The sequence below is a fragment of the Diceros bicornis genome, chromosome 3 (genome assembly GCF_020826845.1).
Source record: "Diceros bicornis minor isolate mBicDic1 chromosome 3, mDicBic1.mat.cur, whole genome shotgun sequence".
Taxonomy (NCBI): Eukaryota; Metazoa; Chordata; class Mammalia; order Perissodactyla; family Rhinocerotidae; genus Diceros; species Diceros bicornis.
The window spans coordinates 29,588,335-29,609,681 of NC_080742.1; the positions used below are offsets into that span (position 1 = coordinate 29,588,335).

The 21,347-nt window shown below is 38.8% G+C and overlaps 1 protein-coding gene across 2 annotated transcripts; it reads right to left on the minus strand.

Moving 5' to 3' along the window:
- Nucleotides 1-1,645: 1,645 nt before the first annotated feature.
- Nucleotides 1,646-20,758, minus strand: LOC131394164 (lanosterol 14-alpha demethylase). Of its 2 annotated transcripts, none has more exons than XM_058525413.1 (10): nt 20,665-20,758; nt 18,104-18,202; nt 16,884-17,060; nt 15,560-15,686; nt 13,078-13,252; nt 11,126-11,245; nt 10,515-10,710; nt 8,551-8,646; nt 7,809-7,977; nt 1,646-3,080 (listed from the first exon to the last, which is right to left on the minus strand). In XM_058525413.1, the coding sequence occupies exons 3-10, from the start codon at nt 17,034-17,036 to the stop codon at nt 2,902-2,904; spliced, it is 1,215 nt and encodes a 404-aa protein (XP_058381396.1). In that variant the 5' UTR covers nt 17,037-17,060; nt 18,104-18,202; nt 20,665-20,758; the 3' UTR covers nt 1,646-2,901. The 2 variants fall into 2 exon arrangements, with proteins under 2 accessions (XP_058381396.1, XP_058381399.1); XM_058525416.1 differs by lacking the exon at nt 20,665-20,758 and adding an exon at nt 20,225-20,496.
- Nucleotides 20,759-21,347: the final 589 nt, after the last annotated feature.

Below are 21,347 nucleotides of genomic sequence, written 5' to 3' on the forward strand. Positions count from 1 at the left end.
TGGTGAGGATCTGCTTCCTGGTTCATAGACTGCCTTCTTTTTGCTGTCTTCATATGGCTCCCTGAGGTCTCTTTTCTAAGGGCACTAATCTCATTCATGAGAGCTCTGCCCCTATGACCTAATCACCTGCCAAAGGCCCCCACTTCCAGATAGCAACAAATTGAGGATTAGGTTTCAACATATGAATTTTATGGGGGCACACAGTCTATGACAGTGCATATCATCTCATTACTTATGATCTAAATCCTCAAATATGTAGGATTTAGAGATTCAGAAACTTGTCATAATCTTAGATACCATTGGAATTTTTCTTTCCCTCCATTGAGGAAGTTTTCCATGTGCCTTTGTATCAACTTTACGTCTACACATAGTGTTTTTTGAAAGCTATATTGGTATTTTCATGATTGATCTGTATTTGCCCTATCATATTTAGTGTTACTTGTGTCCATAGGTGTGTCCTGATAAAGCCATGCTCACTAAAATGATGCAAAAATCATTTAATTCAAAGAATCTTAAATTTTATTAACCACAATGCAACAGAACTAAGCAGTATTCCTGCTGTCCAAGCCAAATTCAGATTGGGAAGCTCTCACAAAGATAATATAAATCTTAATGTTATCTCTTAACTAGAGTCGTCCCTGATAACATGGCAGCTCACTAAAACAGCAAGAGTAGTATTTGATGCTTATATCCATAGGATTTTGTCTTAACATTGGATATGCTATGATTTATATCAACACAAACAGGCTATGGTAGCAAGTTCTACATTCTTAGAGATTTCAAATTACCCAAATGTTCCATATTCGCAGCTACATTCCAATAAGAGGAGTTCTAGAAATAACAAATGTATTCTAAAGCAGTTAGTTGAAGGGGTCCCCTAACTAGTTGTTCTTTTACCCACAACTACTGGATGGTTGTGGGTAAAAACCTTCTTTAGCTAGCATAGCTTGCTGATCATGCCAGTCTGCTATGAGAGAGAATGGAGAAAGCAGATGGACAAGTGCTCTGATCAATCTCATTTGACCCTCACTGTCTGACCATCAGCCCACTGCATGACATTAAGTCTCTGCAGTCAGACTTGTTAATGCTTATCAATAATTCGTCTATGATTAAAAACTAAATCTATTAAAGTCTCAAACTATTCACTAAACATAGACTTGCCTTACCTCAGGGTTTTAACTTTTTTGTGCCATGAACCTCTCTAGCAGTCTTGTGAAACTATGGATCCCTTCTCAGAATGCTTTTGAAGAGATGATAAAATATATAGGATTGCAAAAGAACCCAATTTCATAGAAATAGTCAAACTTTAAAATTTTTGTGATTAATATATAAAAGATTAAAGAAATAAGATCTATCAGTAGGTCTAATAACTACTATAATTTCAAAGTAGTGATGAGAGTAAAAGGTATCTCAAGAGATCTACAACACCTATAATGTGATATGAAAATATCTGTGATTTCTGTTCACAAAATTATGGGTACTGCTAATACTAGCGTGGTTTGGTGCCTAAATTCATAAAGAAAATATTAAATTACACTTTGAAATTAGTAAAAATAAAGATGGAATTTTTTCCCCCATGCAAGTTCCTAGATTCCTGAATTTTACTCACTGAAGCACACATACTTTATAATTTGTGAATACAGACTGTATTATTCTCAAAGATAATTTTAATGTGAAAAACTCTTAACAGCAGAGATTTTGCCTTCAGAAATAGAGTTTAACATGAGTCCTCCAGCCCCTTAAACCGAACTGTAATATACATAAGGGAAAATATGTTGGCTTCATCTAGTAATAACAAACTATGTGGTCAAATTATAGGTAGTAATATAGTCAGGTCTCCAGTTATAATTTGAGTTAAGTTGATTCTTGAACACAGGCTTCACAGAATTTGTCCAAAGACACTACTCCCAAGGACCCTGCTTCATATTACCCTTATCTTAAAGCCAGAGTTCCCTGATCAAAGATTTTGTATCAAAAACAGAAAAAGCTTGTTAACCTAAAGTTTTAATAAAACAGAACTAGTAACAGAAACATCCCTAATTAGATTCTGGAGAGGAGGCAGGGAACCCACCTGGAGCCAAAGAGAACAAATATTATCCCTTAAGGACTTTATTTTAGACTTTCATACAGATGTGACCATGTGGAACCACATACACACATTTATCAGTAGATAAATATATAATATTTAGTAATTAGATCATTACATGAGCAATCTTTAGTATTAATAATTACACTATATTTTAGGAACTATAATTGTCATTGTCATAGATCTCTCTCAATTTTCTATAGATAGTGCTTCCAATTAAAATTTCAAAGGACATATTTTTCTACAACAAAGCTCCATCATTGCTATGTATCATTATACCAAAACAGTTAATAGGATTCTTTTATCCAAGGCTTTAAATGTGAGTTTATTCCCTACCCACCCATCCTTACTCACACACACAAACATTACCCAATAAATAACCTAAGGCTTCCGAGTATCTTATCTTATGGGGTTTTACACTTGCAGATCTAGTCGAAGATTTGAATACCCTGAACTTACTTACCAAGAGCTATGTATGCCCTTAAATTTAATACCTAGAAATTGTGTTATTTAGAATCTGCTAATTACCAAGATCCCCCGAAGTAATTTTTTACTAATTGCCTTGATTTCCTTATATAAAGCATATAGAGTAAATAGCCAACATAAAACTATTAGGAAATGTCTGAAATGCTGTTAGATTTGATGGAACCATTCAGTTAAGAAAATATAAAAACCATAAGTTAAGCTGGCTGTCTTAAAATTACACACTCAAAAAAAGAGTACACTGGGAAGGAACTGTTTCGTTAACTTCATTCTTTCCAAATGCTTTTGCAGTTTACAGTAATGTTTCACATATTAGTTCCTTGCAGCTTTTTTCATTTTGATCTTACTTTGTATCGAATAACTGGGTTTTCAGGGGTGTGAATCATGGTTGTATAATTCACAGTGGGAAAATATCCATCAATAAGATCAAATTCATATAAACGAAGCATAGTGGACCAAATTGTCTTGATTTGAACATAGGCAAAATTCTCCCCAATACAACGATGACGCCCTGTAAAAAAAAAAGTTTTCATAAGAATCAGTTGAAATTCTTTCTCATTCTTAGCCTGGAGTGATAAAATTTGTTTATCTACAGTTTAGGTGAATAGCAGATATACAGATATTTATAGTAAAAAGATGACATATTCTTTTCACATAAAACAAGAATGTAAATAGTTAATAAAAATCCCAGGAGATTTTCAATGTCTGTTTTTAGGGGAAATAGCTCTTGGATAATTGTATAATGAATTTTCCAATTACTTGTTTTGAAACTTAACATCTGTCTAGGTTAACTATATGTAAGGTTTGAAATATATGATGGTAATCTAGTTTGGGACTATATAGAATATTTTTAGCTTCTGTCCCAAGAGATCCCTAGTTAAAGTCAATATGAACCTTCCAATCAAAACTTTCATGCCATTTAAAAGATAATAGAAGACAAAGGGATTTAATAAACCCAAAATAGCAATATATACTGAGATCAAAATTTAAAAGGTCATATACACAGAAAAACTGACAAGCTGATTCTAAAATGCATATGGAAATGGAAAGGAACTAGGATATCCAAAGCAATCTTGAAAAAGAAGAATCAAGTTGGAGGACTTAAACCGACTTCAAATCTGACTTCAGTACTCAAGGTACAGCAACTGTGATATTGTGATTTGTAATAAATATATATTTTGTCTTCCTCCCATTCTTGGCACAGAGCTCCTCAAACCCTTCGTATTTCTTAAGTGAAAAGAGCAATAAAGGTGAAAGCAGCAAGGAGCCTTTTGTTACTCATAACAAGCCCCTTTCAACCACACTTGAGGGTGTTAATGAGGTGACTTTTGGAAAGCCCCCTCAGGATGAGAGCTGGTTGAACCAACCATGTGATTAGAAGGTTGAAACTTTCAGCCTCACCCCCTGACCTCCAATAGGGAGAGGAGCTGGAGGTTGAATTAATCATCAATGATGAATGATTTAATTAATCATGACTATGTAATGAAGCCTCCACAAAAATCCCTCAAGTACAGGGAAGGGGAGGGCAGTGTTCAGACAGCTTCCAGGTTGGTGAACACACGGAGGTGCTGGGAGGGTGGCATACCCAGAGAGGGCATGGAAGCTCTACACCCCTTCCCCCATATGCATCTCTTCATAAGGCTGTTCCTGAGTTGTATCCTTTTATAATAAACCGGTAATCTAGAAAGTAGTAATCTGTTTTTGGAGTTCTGTGAGCTGTTCTAACAAATCTGGGAACCCCAAAGAGAGAATCAGGACAACTTCCAATTTATAGCTGGTTGGTCAGAAGAGGTGACGACATGGGCCTGGCACTGGCATCGGAAGTGGCAGGGGAGCAGTCTTGTGGGACTGAGCCTTTAACCAATGCATGGGGTCTGCGCTAACCCCAGGTAGGTAGTGTCAGAATTCAGTTGAATTATAGGACACCCAGTTGGTGTCCTCAGAGAATTGGTGTAGGATAAATACCCACATATTTGGTGACCAGAAATGTTAAAAGTGTTCTGAGTGATGGGGCCGGCCCAGTGGCATAGTGGTTAAGTTTGTGCACTCCACTTCAGCGGCCTGGGGTTCACTGGTGTGGATCCTGGGCACGGACCTATGTGGCGTCCATCAAGCCATGCTGTGGCAGGCGTCCCATATACAAAGGAGAGGAAGGTGGGCACAGATGTTAGCTCAGGGTCAATCTTCCTCACACACACAAAAAAAAAGTGTTCTGAGTGAGAGTGTAGAGAAGAAAGTGAGTTTTTTCCTTTCACAGCAACCAAGACAGTGTGGTACTGGAAGGGATCAGCAAATAGATCAGTGGAACAGAGAAAAGAGCCTAGACATACTTTTGTGGTTATGTGATTATCAACAAAGGTGCTAAATAAAGCAAGCCAATGAAGAAAAGAAAGTCTTTTCAATACATGGTGATGGAATAATTGGATATCTATGTGAAAAAAAAGAAATTCAATTCCTAGCTCACGCCATACCCAAAAACTAATTCAAGATGGATCATAGACCTAAACATAAATGCTAAAACCACAAAATTTTAACAGAGAAGAACAGGAGAATATTTTCATGACTTGGGGTTAGGCAAAGGTTTTTAGACAGGACCAGAAAGCAATAACCTTTTAAAATAGTGATAATTGAGGTTATTCATTTGTCAAAACTCAAGGAATGCTGACTTAAGATTTGAGCATTTCATTATAAAATTTTACGTGAAAACTAAACAAATACTGAACTTTAGTTAATTATATGCTTGCTGAAAAACAGAGAGAAGTATACTGATGTGTGCAATTTACTCTGAAATGCATCTAAAAAGTAAATGGATTGATGGACAGATGGATATGTGATGAAACAAGTAGAGTAAAATGTTAGTGGCAGAATCTTGATAATAGATACATGAGTTCACTGTAAAACTCTTTTAACTTTGAAATTTTTCTTATTAAATGGGAGAAATTTATTAATAGAAAATATAATTTGTATTTTTTAAAAGGTCATACACAAAACCTAGACAGAGAGACAAACTTCATAAAAGATGGTATCAAAAATATGTAAGCAAGAAAGAACTAACATCTTCCAACCTCTCCTACCTACCAAAACCCCACAAAGTAGTAAGCGCAATAACAAAAGATGGCTTTTCAGGGAACACAAAAAGAATAGGCCAAATTATTGGAATTGAAAAAACCCTCACTAAGCCCGAGTTTTCGTTTCTGAAAAGTGTATAAAATAGTCCCTTCCTCATAGTGTGGTTGTGAGGATTAAATGGAGAAAAAATTAACATAAAAGGCTTAGCATAGTGCTTGCGTGGCCCATAACTGCACTCACTTCTGGGAGGCACATTTAAGAGGGGCATTTACACACTGTTCCATATTCAAATTAATAACTAAGGAGAGGCTTGGTTTACTTACAGGAAGATTAGTCAAAAGATTATTTTTAATAGCAACAAACTAGAAGTATCCTAACTATGAATCAGCAGAAGAATAGATAAATTCTGATGATTCACAAAATGTAATATTAAGAAAATGATTAAACTACATGCTATATGCACCAACACAGAAACAGCACAATTACAAAGTAAAAGAATGACTGAAGAAATTGGAGGTATTTATGATGAGTGTATGGGGTAGAACAGTGTCCCCCTGGAATTTCAGAATGTAACCTTATTTGGAAATCAGTCTTTGCAGATATAATTAGTTAAAACGAGGTCATACTGGGTTAAGGTGAGCCCCAAATCCAACGACTGGTATCTCTAAAAGAAAGCCACATGAAGACCCAGAGATGCCCATGGGGAAGAAGGCCACGTGAAGACCCAGAGACGCCCGCGGGGAAGAAGGCCATGTGAAGACCCAGAGACGCCCACGGGGAAGAAGCCCACGTGAAGACCCAGAGGCGCCCGCGGGGAAGAAGGCCACGTGAAGATGGAGGCAGTGACTGGAGTGATGCAGCTAAAGGCCAGGAATGCAAAAGACTGCCAAGAGTCAGCGGAAGCTAGGAAGAGGTAAGGAAAGGTTCTTCCCTCGAGCCTTCAGAGGGAGCAGGACCCTGCCAAAACCTTGATTTCAGACTTCCAGCCTCCAGAACTATGAGAGAATAGATGTCTGTTGTTATCAGTCACCCAGTTTGTGGTAGTTACAGCAGCCCTAGGAAACTAACACAGTGATGAAAGAAAGACTTGAGGGAACATTGTATCTACAGTCAAACAGCTCAGAGATCTATCATATAGCTTCAGAGACCACAATTAGGACTAACTGTAAATGGGATGTTAAAAGGAAACAGATTGAAGCTTTAATATGTTTCTAAAAATGAGAGCTGTCCAAAAATGAAATAAGCTGCCACAGAAGCTAACTGAGCAACTCATTACCTGAAAAGTTTAAGTGGAAGCCAGATAATTACCAGTTGAGAAACAATTCCTCTTTCAGGCAGAAACTGGGCTACAGTCCCTTCCAACTGTTTGAACAATTTAGGACTTTTATATGTTATGTTGTATCATATACCATATTAAATTTGTTTATTAAAGTTATTAAGATATGAGGTTCCCAAAGGACTTTGCACTTTCCTTTATATATGGAAAAAGAGTGACCAATGACAAGTCATGTCACTTAAATGATCTCTTTAGAAAGACTAAATAAGAAGTTGTAGAATATAGTTTAATCTGTACAGAATACCAATGAAGAGAGAAATTATTAAAGGAACAAGGGTCTGCCTGCATTATTTTAGGATCTTAATTGAAATGGAGAGATTTACAAACCTATGCACAACCTGCCCAAATTTAAAGACCATTTCATCAAAAGAATATAGAGAACCAAAAAGTTGACTAACAATCCAGAAAAGCTTCATTTTAAATAAAAAGCCTGCCTTTGCTCTCTTCTGAAATGCTGAAAATTTGTTATCATATTTATCCTGAAATAATTGCCTGAATGGTGTGCTAACTCCAATGTTCTTTAAAACAGAATTCACAAAGAGCTTTAAATACTATTATAAGGGACAACAGGGTAGACTATAAAAATTAGACCTGATAAAACTAGATAGGTTAGAAGGTAATAGAGCATTATATAAGGATTCACAGAACTATTTCCTTTAGTATAAATACAGTATTTTTTCCAACTTGCAAAGATTATACTCCTACAAATATTTGCAGGAATGTCACTTGAGGAAAGGAAAAGATATTTGTAACTAAAATTCACATGGATTATTTTGACAGGCACAAATATGTCATCAGAACAAACTTTTCAAATGCAAAATTTAATCATCTTACCAGCTCCAAATGGCACATAGGCAAACTTCTCTCCTGATGCTGGATTGTCCTGTAAGTAGCGATCGGGATTAAAGTCCAGACGTTCTATCCATGAGTCTTTAAGTCTTTGATTGACAGTGGGAGAAACACACACCTGATGTCCTGGAGGAATGGTATACCCAGCCACAGTCTGCAAATGAAAGCAACATCTTTCATTAGATAATATAAAAATATTCTACCAACTAATCAGGTCATTGTGTAATAAAGTATTAATATGCATGAGCTATACATATATTTAAAAACTAGCTAGATGACAGGCCAACTAAAAATTATTTTAACTCAAGATGATTTCCAAGTGACCTAACATTGGGCTGGAAGTATATACACAAATTAAAAAAAGTATCAATGCCTCAGAGGTAGGCGTGGGATTTCAAGGAGCCTTTCGCAATCCAATTTATACACTTCCATACTGGTAGAATTTTTTTACACAAAACATATGTTATTTTTAAAACCAGGAAAAAACACACTGTCATATAAAAAGCCCTAATTGTTAAATAAAAATCCAGGGAACAGACTAGCATGTATACTGTCTGCAATTACATAAAAATATTTATATATTTAGAATATGTAAAATTGAAAATCATGCAGAAGTGATTATTCTACTTTTTTAATTTAAAAAATTCTCTTCGATGTTATAGTATTTCTTCTTTTTGATAAATAAAAACAGGAGGCATGAAAGGGGAGATCTAGCCAAGAGACTCACCTGAGGTGTTTTGGCCATTCTCATCATGGTCATTATAGGAGGTCGAAGTCTTAATGTTTCTTTTATACAGCGATCAAGTAAATTTAGATCTTTGAGCTAAAAAAGATAAAACATTTCCTGAGTTTTGCAAATATTTAGCTTACTTCAACAGTACACAAAATTATTTTAACTTCTGGGTTATTACAAGATAGCTTATATTCTGGGTAGAAGTGCAGAAGTAACTGGTTCAGGGTAGCTGGGATTATCTAGTTCTATTACTGTCCATGGTCAACAAGGGAAAAGAGGGCAAGATAAGAGGAAGAGAGGCAATCACTCTGAAGAATGGCATGGTAAGGACCCGTAACAATTCATTCATCTAAAAAATGAAAACACTAGCAAAAATCATCAATGTCAATTTTTTCGAAACCTGTACACAAATATTGAGAGAAGCATTATTATAACAGCCAAAAGGTGGAAACAACCTAAATGTGCATCTACTGATGAATGGATAAACAAATGTGGTATATCCATCTGATGGAATATTACTTGGCAATAAAAAAAAGATTGAAGTACTGATACATGCCACAACATGGATTAACCTTGAAAACATGCTAAGTGAAAGAAGCCAGTCACAAAAGACTACATATTGTATGATTCCATTTATATGAAATGTCCACAATAGGCAAATCCATAGAGACAACAAGTAGATTAGTGATTGCCAGGGGCAAGGGACAGGGGAAAGAGAGCATGACTGCTAATGGGTACTGGGTCTCTTTTGAAAGTGATATAAATGTTCTAAAATTAAATTGGGATGATGGTTTCACAACTCTGAATAAAAACTTGAATAAAAACTGTTAAAAAACCAGTATGGGGCTGGCCCGGTGGCATAGTGGTTAAGTTTGCATGCCCAGCTTCGGCGGCCCAGGGTCCATGGGTTTGGATCCTGGGCACAGACCTATACACCGCTCATCAAGCCATGCTGTGGCAGTGTCCCACATACAAAATGGAGGAAGACTGGCACAGGTGTTGGCTCAGCAACAATCTTCCTCACCAAACAAACAAAACAGTAAATTGTACACTTTAAATGGATGGATTTTATAATATGTGAATTATATATCAATTAAGCTATTATTTTAAAAGTTTCTAAAATCAGGAATGAAGGGAGCATCACTACTGACCTTACAGAAATAAAAAGGATTATTAAGAGAATACTATAACAATTGTATGCCAATAAATTAGGTAACCTGGATGAATTGGACAAATTCCTAGAAAGACACAAACCACCAAAACTGACTCAAGAAGAAATAGAACATATGAATAGACCTATTAACAAGTAAAGAGACTGAATTAGTAAAATCAAAAAACTTCCCACAAAGAAAAGCACAAACCTAGATGGCTTCACGGTGAATTCTACCACATGTAAGAAAGAAGTAACACCAATCCTTCCAAAACTCTTCCAAAAAAATAGGAGAGAACATTTCCAAACTCATTCTATGAGACTAGTATTACAGTCAAGTGACGCACAATTACGTTTTGGTCAAGGACGGACCGCATATAGGAGGACGGTCCCACAAGATGAGTACCATACAGCGTAGGTGTCTAGTAGGCTATGCCATCTAGGTTTATGTACGTACACTCTATGATGTTCACACAATGACAAAATCACCTAATGACACATTTCTCAGAATGTATCTCAGTCGTTAAGCAACGTGGGACTTAACTCTGATACCAAAACCTGTCAAATACATCACAATAAAACTATAGACCAATATCACTTATGACTATAAATGCAAAAACCCTCAACAAAATACTAGCAAAATAAATCCAGTATTAGGACATTTCAAGGAGGGCTGTAGGGAATTTTCTAAAAATAAGCTAATCAATTTACTCTATAGTATATAAAAAATCTCAGATTGTCCCCTTTAAAAATTAGCCACGGATACTCAAAGTCATGAGGCAGCAATGAAATTGAAAATCCAACAAACCTGATCATAAGTTAAAGGAGGCAGATCCTCTCCGCAGACTGTTTTCTGTTCTAAATAACATTTTTCTTGAAGTGTTTTGTCTCTGGCCAAAAAGAAGCCCATCCAGGCACTAGTAGTTGAGGACGTATGCTGCCCTGCCAAGAGCAGGCCAATAAGCATGCCGGCTACTTCTTCATCTGTCAAAGGACGCCCATCCCTACAGAATGAACCAAACACACAAATTTAACATTTTGGCAGACACATTCCATGCCTCAACTTTTAAATAAAGGGTCATAATGAATAAAATTTTCAGGTATAAGTCTCTTGCATTTGCCCATCACAAGTCAGAAATTTTTTTCCATTAGGAAAAAGAGACAGACCAATAGAAGACATGATTTTGATTACACAAGATTTCATTGCAGTTTATTAGCAAACTTTTTACCATGTGCAGTCACTGGGATTCTAGTAAGACACAGGATCCCAGTAATTTATGTCTCGTCCATTTAAAAAGTCCAAAGGTCATAGCTACTAATTTTGCCAGCATCATTACTTTTTAACTGGACATATTTTTTAACTATGTTTTAGTGTGTAATTTCCTGCTTCACCTTAATACAGATCTGAACAGCTCTTACTTATAAGTAGACTCTAGCAAAGTTTGAAGAATGTCATCAATTTTTTCTTCTGACTGTCTGCGTTTCTGGATTGCCTTATAGAAAATATTCTTGATTTCTCGATGAGCTCTGTCCCTGCGTCTGTAATTCAAAGACGAAAATAACTTTAAAATATAAAGCAATATTTTCTGGCATCAAATTCATTTTGAAAATAACCAGAACCTAGCTTAAAGCAACCTTATTTAACTAACTTGAATGACTCTAAAATAATTGACAAAACTGAGAACCAAGAGAAAAAAAGCCACATAAATCTTATATTGTTAGGAATTTCTGGGATCCTTAAGGGCAAGAAATGTGTTTTAACATATATATATCCCTGATTCTTAACACTACCTGTGTTCTAACTAAGACTCAAATGATTATTCCTTTAGAATCATTTTCCAATTTAAAAGAAAGCAGAATACTGTTTTAACATGAAATTCCAATTTTAACCAAATTAATTCTTGAAGCAGACAAAGACTTACTCTGATTTAGGATTTGAATAAACCTAGGATTGATTTAGGATTATCTAAATCTAGGATTTAGAATATGACTAGAGCATATAAGATGTGATTCTACTTATCATTTTGTAAGACAACAAATTTGTAGGGGGCAAAAATACTAGTGGAGTCAGAAAACAAATTTCAGCTCCCAAAATTTTACCTTTAAAGTAGTGTGCTCACTAGGTAACAGGTACCGTAAGTGTTTTATACAAATTACCCACTTTGACCTCCTGTGAGGTAGATGCTATTATCCTCGGTTCACAGGTAACTGCATAGGATCACACAGCCAGTGAGCAGTGGAGCTGAAACTTAAAACCAAGCAATCTGACTACCTAGCCCCCTCTTAATCAAGCCTTCTAATAAAAATTGCTGCCCTGCTTCATTTTTAAGACTGTTACTGAGGATCAACTGAGATAATGTGGGCAGAAAGGAAGATGATGTTAAAATCTAACAGTATGAACACAGCAGAGCCAGGAAAACATAAGGCTTGTTGAAGAAAGTGAATGGAATAATAATTTGATTAAATCAGTTGGTTCAGGTAAGACAGAGAAAGACTGGGCTGCAGTGTGAAAGGCCTATCATACCAAGCTTAGGAATTTCTGACTTCATCAAGGAGATAGGGAAGGTGGAAACAGGCCTGATGCCCATTTATGCAGAACCCACTATAGGCCAAGGGCTGTGCTGGATGCTCTAACATTATGGATGAAAGCATTTTGAAAACCACAAACCTCCTTACAAATATAAGGTATTATGAGTTCCAAGACTCCAGAGAATCTCTCTTGCCTTTTGCTTTTACTCTCACCCCTCTTTATTCTGTAACTAGACAGAAGTGGCAGAAATGGAAGGAAAGCAGTACCAATTTAACTACTCCCCATCTCTCACCTGAACAGAAATGAATCAACAAAGGTACAGAAAGCCTACTGACATACCACACGTCAAGTCCTATGGGCAATATTTCTTTGTATCACAGATGGTCCCTGCCCTTAAGGAAAGCACAGTACAGTTGTCTGTGAAGAAAGGTACTAATACTTCAAAACAAAGACATTTCTCAATATACTACGAAACAGTCAAATACTTTCAAACAAGTGCTGAGAGGGCTCTATCACTTTTAGGTAGAGTTCAGAGACTTTCCTGAGTACAAAGAATATGAGATAAATAGGTTTTAAACTAGTAGACCAGATAGACAACAAATTACATTTTTAATAAACTGAAATGGGAGGTTTCCCTTAAATGGGGAAACCATTAATGACCTCACTATATAAAGAAAACCTGTCTTGAATTCTTATAGAAGAATGGGGGCTCATAATCTCCCCAACTTGTTTGTTATATGTTTAATTTCTATCTTTGTTAACAGAAAGCATATCAACACTACCAAACAACACTAGAAATTTTACGAAGTTAAATAACCAAATATAGTCTCTTTATACATACCTGAAACTAGGCAAAGGGAGCCAACCTGGCAATAGCCAGGCCACATGGCTAAAACCTCCATCCAAATCTGCATACAGCTGTGCCACCTTCTCATTGAGTTGGCTTCTGATTTCCTTTCCATGTAAACAATGGCTAGCTGTTAAAATTATGAGCTCAGAAAGAGCTTCAAACAAATCTAGAAGGAAAAAGATCATTCCCATTACTATTGCCAAAAATTCTTTTGAAATGTTCTTTTTTCTTAGAGATATAAAAGTTTTGTAAAGGAAAACTGAAAATAAAAATTTAACTCAAGAACCAACAAGATCCTATCCATACCATCAAAAAAAGCCTTTAGACAGACATGTGGCTAGAACAAAGAGAGGCAAGAAACCAAATGATGGGAAGCACCCCACCCCTCTGGATGGACAAAATAGATGCCACAACGGCATGTGTAAACCTCACTCATGAGCCCTTCCTCTTGAAAAGATAAAATGAAGATAAAAATGAATGGGGTTGTCTGAGGTCCAGGTCACAGTACAATAAAAGCAGCAAAAAGGTTACTTAGTGCATATGAGGACAATAATGAGGTGCTTCCCCTGGAAGAGCGGTCCAAAGACTCAAGAGCAGATTATTTCCCAGGTCAAAGTGGGAACGTCAGGACTAAAAATTGAAGTCTTGACCATATATAAGAGAAAACTGTAACTACTCTCCAACTGCTACATCTCAACACTGGGGACAGATGCATCAGGCAAGCACATTTGGATGACACTTATCAGTCATAAAAATTATCCAATTAGTGCCCTGTTCTTTAATTCCATGTTCACCAAATGAACTTCCAATTATCATTTGGCTTTCCAATTAGATTTGCCAACAAACAGAAGTTCAGCAAATATTCTGGTGTTCTTAGCGCTATAATTATGTCTCACTTGCATTTATTAAGTTGGCACTCTAGTTTATACAGCAGCTTCTTGTATGGTTAGAAATATATCATATCAACTTTAAGTGTATTAAAAATAGAGGCAAGTTTTATATATAGACCTTTCATAGAAGCTGAAGACCAAAGTCAGAACATAGTGACCTACACAGAGGTCTTACTGCCCCGTAGGTAGATGCTGCTTCCTGCTATGGGTATGGCAATTGTCTCTGAAGGCAACACTTACTGCAGTCCAATAGAAAGATTGGATTCACAGAAATATCCAAGAAGGTCAAGATACATTCAATATACTCTCTATATAATGCAAGAAAGCATATAATACATTTTAAGAGATTTCTTTAAGAAATGGCTAAAATCAAACTTTTGGTGGTGGAGTAAGCTTATCTATTTAAATTTACTTTGTTCATGGAATAAATCATTCCCATATGATATTAGATAAATAAGGTATTACATACACAATTATATTGTTTAGACTTTTACTTGCCCGTTGGGGGTAAAAAAAATTATTTTATCTATTATCTTAAAATGACCTTGCAAAAAGTTTTACATTCAGTGTATTTCAAAATTTAGTCATGAATCGTTTTTATATTATTTGTACAAATGAGCTGAATAATATGCATGTTAATTAACCCACTTTAGGGTTTTGCTAAGTGAGCAGAAATAATCACTTCCTCTCAGGTCTTTTTATTTATTTATTTTTTTTGAGGAAGATCGGCCCTGAGCTAACATCTGCCAATCCTCCTCTTTTTTTTTTGCTGAGGAAGACTGGCCCTGGGCTAACATCCATGCCCATCTTCCTCCACTTTATATGGGATGCCGCCACAGCATGGCTTGCCAAGCGATGCGTTGTTGCGCGCCCGGGATCCAAACCGGCGAACCCCGGGCCACCACAGTGGAGCGCGAGCTTGTGCCACCGGCCCGGCCCCATTCTCAGGTCTTTTTTTTTTTTTTTTTTAATTTTTTGTTTATTGCAGTAATATTGGTTTATAACATTGTATAAATTTCAGGTCTACATCATTATACTTCTATTTCTGCATAGATTACATCATGTTCACCACCAAAATACTAACTACAACCCGTCACCACACACATGTGCCGAGTTATCCCTTTCGCCCTCCTCCCTCCCCACTTCCCCTCTGGTAACCACCAATCCAATCTCTGTCTCTATGTGTTTGTTTGTTGTTGTTATTATCTACTACTTAATGAAGGAAATCATAGGGTATTTGACCTTCTCCCTCTGACTTATTTCACTTTGCAGAATACCCTCAATTTCCATCCATGTTGTCACAAATGGCTGGATTTCATTGTTTCTTATGGCTGAGTAGTATTCCATTGTGTATATATACCACAGCTTCTTTATCCATTCATCCCTTGATAGGTCTTTTTAACTCCATGGTAATCATACCATGTTCCTTCCATTAAACCTAAGGTGGTTTTACATATGTTGTAGTTTGCTTTATACACACACACACACACACACACACACACACACACACGTATTCTTAGATTTCGAAGTCTTAGCAAAGTAGAAATGTTAGCACAAATGCAAACCCAAAACATTTTGCTTACTTTTTTCTCCACTTTCTCCCCAACTTTGAAAGTACTCCTTTGTTTCCTTTTCAATTATAGAAACGTGCTGTCTAAAGTGGGCAATGTTAAGTCCGCTTTTTAACATTTTCTTCTGCTCCAAGAAAACCTTCAAAAAATTAAGGGTATATAGCATTAAAACATAATTTTATTTAATAACAAGATCCATTTGGGTCATTATAACTCTAACAAAGGAAACAACTTCTGAAAAATTAAAAATAAAAATAGTAAAAGGATATTTTTAACTATGCCAGACATGGGAAACTTAGAGCATTTCTGTATATGTGCCCTAGACAATGATAAATGAGGAATCCCACCTCCCGCCTTCCTTCCTATGTACGTTTTCCCACTCTCCACTCCAAGGTTCCCTTTGCCTATTCTGGTGATCTCCTAGTCTTTCAACCCAGATGTCAATACAATCTCCAAAGGTCCATTATGCTTTGATATTATTACCCTCCTTCACATTTTCTCCTATTCTATTCTCAAAACAAATATCACTCCTCACTGACACTATCTACCAGAAGTTTAATTAGAATATAATATAATCTGAATAAAATAAATTCACACTAAAACAACTGATAATTTTAACCCTTTAGGGCATTTCTATTTTAAGAATCTGATAAGCTGTGTGAAAAAACAAACAGATTTATCTCAGCAAAGGGATTTTGCAGGGCTCTTGCTTTTGGCCTTAAGGAGAGCCATGCACTCCCCCACACCTCCCCTACAACTCCCCCACCCGGAGAAACAGCACTTAATGTCAACTTGTTAACTGCTCTACTAGGGTACTGGGAAATGTGTGGTACATCCACAGCCAGAGCCCATGCCAAGCATTTGGGCCAATTATCTGATCTGTGTTTTACATCAACTTGCAGCACTTTAATATTTGACTTTAGAAGGGAAAAGAAATCACACAAAACTTCTAAAGCCAGCAATCTCTAGCTCAAAAGAGCTCTTATGCTAGAATTTTAGGCAGAAGTGGGAAGGTAGGAGGCCCTTCCAACGAAATAATGGGATTTTTCTTGTTACCCACACAAGTCAAACCCCAATATGCTAAGTTATCATTGATTCTATTTCTTTATACAAGAAGCCCTGTAAAGTTGCTAAGCCCGTGCCAGCAACTATAAAACAAAATACCCATTCTTTGTCAGTCACTCATGGCTTTTCTTCTTTTAAATGTCTCATGATTCTTCAGATTTTTGAACCAAGGAATAAATTATTTCCACATTTTAAATGTATAATATTACACCACTAGCTATAACTATTATAGTATAGATTTGTCTTTCTTCAAAATAACAGTGTCACCTACTGGATTAGGTACATCATATGCAACTCCCTTCCCAAACACAGGTGTTGTCAGACGACTGTAGACATCTTCTGCATTCAGGTCTTCATTTTTACTATTAAAAAGCAGTGCAGCAGCATCACTCCCCAGAAGGTAAGTAAACGTCTTGCCCACCATGGTAAAACTAAATACAGGTCCATACTAAAGAGAGAAAAGTACCCATAGTGATGTTACCAAAAAATATGTAGCACTAAGACACTCATTTCTTAAATCACGAAACAATACATTGTTGAAAATTAAAACATTCATAAACTTTAATGCAATTTTTAGTCATTATGGTGAGTGGGAAAGTAAGCCAACCACAGGAACATGATAGGATTGCTGAACAGTGTTCAAAGTTCGTTCAAGGTAGGCAATCAGGAAATTAGGAAGGAACCAATCTGGTATAAGGAAGGAGAAAATGACTAACAGATTCTGTCGAAGGTTGGGGTTTTACCAGGTAAGAACAAAGAAGATCAGGGGGCAAGGAAATTTAAGGTACTGCAAGAGTGTAACTGAAATGTTAGACCATGGTCCCAAAGTGGAAAAGGAAAGAAAGAAGGCTGATAGATCAAGAGAAAGTAAATGGGACAGTAGACTGGAACATCTAATGAGGTCAAAGAACGGCTATAATGGAAGGAGGTGCATAGGCAAACCAGGAGAAGAAGTTGTGGTCTAAAAATATGGTGTCTAAATTAATATTGTGGAGGCAAAACAGTGAACAGTGACAAGTCCAAAGTGGGACTGTGGAGTAAATGGCTGAATTGCTATGGGAAAGGTCATTGGAGAGAGGCAAAGATCTGAGTGGCCACAGTGTCGTGTGGGTCACCCAAGTGGAACTGAAGTCAAAGAACACATGTAGAGCAAGTGAGAAAATTACAGACACATGGTTAAGAAAAAGAAGGGTCAATTAGTATCAATTTTAACTATAATCAATGCATACAAAATTTAGGCCAGTGGTTTTTAAACCACAGTTGCCAGAACTACAGGTTTCCTCAGTGGTGTCTCAGAGATCACCCCAAGGCATGGGAGAAGAGAGGAGGGTCTCTAATGCCCCTGAACCTCTTAAACCTCAGCAGCTCCAATTTTATGTTTCCTATACTGGGGATAAGCATAAGATTACAATTATTTCTAATGTTCTGCCATTTAAAAGAAAAGTTTGAAAAGCACTAATTTCTTTTCCTCTGATCATTTGGAAGACTTACCTTCTCATATGCATTTTCTAGGAATTCAATTGGACTTTTCCCAAATGCTATGGCATGTCCAAGGAATGGAACTGGAGAGGAAATGTATGGTGGACTTTTCTGCAAGAGAAAACAAAAAACTTTCAGTTCATATTTCATTTTACAAAAGAAAACCAGTCTAGTTTCATGACCAAACAAATGAAATTTGCCATTTGCCATTCTGGTAACTAAAAAGTTCCCAAAAGATGAAGCATCACAAGTAACTTAACAATAGCCAAATTGCAAATATCCTAGGAGAGTAGCCATAGTAAAAAGAACAGACGCTCAGAACATGGCATAAGATAAATGATTAGACAAACACAAAGGTATTGCAATTATAAATGCTGAACACTGTCCAGAATATCTCCAGTATTACTGATGGCTCTAGGCATCTTTCCTAACCAAGAGTAGCCAAAAGAAACAAGAAAGTCAAACTATAGTTTCTTCACCACTTACTTATGCTACCACCCACAATTTTAGTCCCAGAATCTTGCCTAAAGGCATAGAAAAAGACAAACAGTAACTTGAGGTATAGAAAGATAAGAAATGTTTAAGAAGCTACATTCATCAGTAAACAGAACACATCTCATGCTTCTCTCACTGCAAATGAACTTTTTTGTTGTTAGTGCCCTCAAGTCCATTTCGACTTAGTGACATTGTGTACAGAAGGGTGGAACCCTGCTAGGTCTTTTTTGCACCATCCTTTCACCTTCTGGCGCTATACCAGACAATGCTCCGCTGCTATTCATAAGGTTTTCACAACCAATTTTTTCAGAAGTGGGTGGCCAGGTCCTTCTTCCTAATCTAGCTTAGTCTGGAAGCTCTGCTGAAACCTGTCCACCATGGGTGACCCTGCTGGTATTTGAAATACCGGTGGCATAGCTTTCAGCATCACAGCAACATGCAGCCACCACAGTATGTAGGACAATGACAGAGGGGACGAGTGGTGTGGTTCCCTGACAGGGAAAGGAACCGGGGCGCAGCAGTGAGAGCACTGAATCTTAACCACTAGACCACCAGGGCTCACTGCGAATGAAAGAGATTCACTGATTTTAAGAAGAGCAGATCAGCTCTAGCAGGAACTGTTTAGCACTCTGTAAAAAGTACTTTAGATGCCACAAAATGAGACCTGCAGATTGCAACATTAAGTGTTCTGGAAATCAAATTTGCAACGATGAAAAAATGTAACACTCCTCAGATCTTTGGTGGTCTCAAATAGTAAGGAGCATTACAAACTCACTCTTCAGATAATAGTAAGTACAATCATAAAATACTCAAGCTACCTTTGTCTTTCCAAAGACAAATATCACTAGCTCAAAAATCCCACATGTAGGAAAAATAACTGCTTCATGCCTGTTATAGTTCAAATGAAAATAATTTTAAAAACTCCTTGGTCAATAGTTTGTACATTCCATGATCAGTAAAAGGGTAGTTTTAGAAGCTACTTGGTGTTGGATGGTTAAGGATGCTTTCATCAAATATATTAGGGAAATACAAAGCTAGTGGTCAATAAACCCACTAAACTAGAGAAACTGATATTTTAGTAGCGTCATAGGAGGGTCCCTACAACACTCCAGTTCACTCCCACTCTACCAAACTGAACGCATCCCCCTTCATACTGATATAAATAGCCATTAGGGACAATGCCACAGCCCACAGGACACTGAACCACACAAGGGCCACCAGGACGACGGCCACCAAGGGCTTGCAGCTGCCAATAGCATCGCCACCAGGGGCCCCACCAGGCCCGAAACACCCCTGTGGCTACCAGTACGCCACCAGGGCGCTCAGCGCCACAGCCAGGGCCACAGTTACCAGTCCGGCCACGGTCATTAGGGCCACCAGAGCTGCGGCCAGCACAGCCATCACTATGACCACCGGCAAGTACGACCCCGGCCAAGACCAGCCACTGCCAGAATCCAGACCGCCATCAGGGCCCGCCGCACAAGGCCAGCAGTCGTGACCGCCAGCGCCACCAGTAGCAGTGCCGCGCCCACCCCTCCCCCCCAGTGCACCCGCCGCCTCCGCGGTCGCCGTCCTCCCTAGCCCTTCGGCCGCCTTGGTCACCGAGTCACCCGTCCAGACCCCCAGGGGTGCACGTACCGCCTCGGCGGGCAGGGGGGCCAGGTGGCCGACGGCGAGGCGGAACAGGTAGACCAGGCTGAGCGTGAAGGCGCAGGCGATCAGCAGCATGGATAGCAGGCTGCCGCCCGTCACCTGCTCCATCGCCTGCACCAGCACCGACCCGCTCGTCTGCAGTAAGCCCAGTAGCACCATCGTGGCCGCCGCTTCAGTTCGCCAGAGACGCTGGAGGCCGAGGTCGCCGCCGCTCCCCCGAATCAATGGAGCGCGAGAAGCCCGCTGATGGGCGTCGGGAGGCGGCCCCGGCCTCCAGGCCTCCTACTAAACCCAGCCCCACCCCCTGCTCGCGGCTCCCTCGCGCACCACCCTGCGCGTCACAGAACGGGGTGGCGCCTGCCGCTGGCCACGCCCTTCACAGTTCACCCTAACGCCGAGGTCTCCTTACGCCGGGCAGAGAGTACCTGAAGAAGTAGGCTGCACCTATGGCACAGGTGGTACAGCGATGGAAGAGAACGTGAGCCTAAGAGAACACCCCCCGAGAATCGCGGGCCACCCGAGCCTGTGTGCCACGGGTGCGGGGTGCCAGGGACTCGGTGCTGGGAGAGGGAGAGCGGAGGGATCTCAGGGGGAGGGTGGTGGCGGCATAGTCGGCGGCGGCGGCGCGCGCTGTGATTGCACCGCGCGCGCGTGAGGTGATCTCGGCTTATGTCGCGTCAGGCAGGCGGGGGCTTGAGCGCCGCCCCCTCCGGGCGCGGGGACCCGCTGCGCCAGAGCTTGCTCTACCCCCAAATAGTCGCTACAGGGGAGATTGTGCAAGTTGCCGTCTACACACTGAAGGGTGGGACGGTGAGGTCATCCCCATCCCACCCCAACTAAAACCAGTCTGACAGGTGTCAATATACAGCCATCAAAGTAACAAATCTTAGTTGTTAGGTATGCTGTATTATACGGAAACAGGTCTTCCAAAATAAATTTATGTGTTGTAAGCCGTCGAGAGCTATTTAAGGCACCGTTCCCCAAGAACGCCACTTATTCTGGCCGTTTAGCCGCCAGAAACATTTTGAAGCGGGAGTTCAGTCCTACAGCTACAGTCAGCCTGATCTCATCCACCCCTGTGGGTTCACGTAAACCTGTAGATGAAACG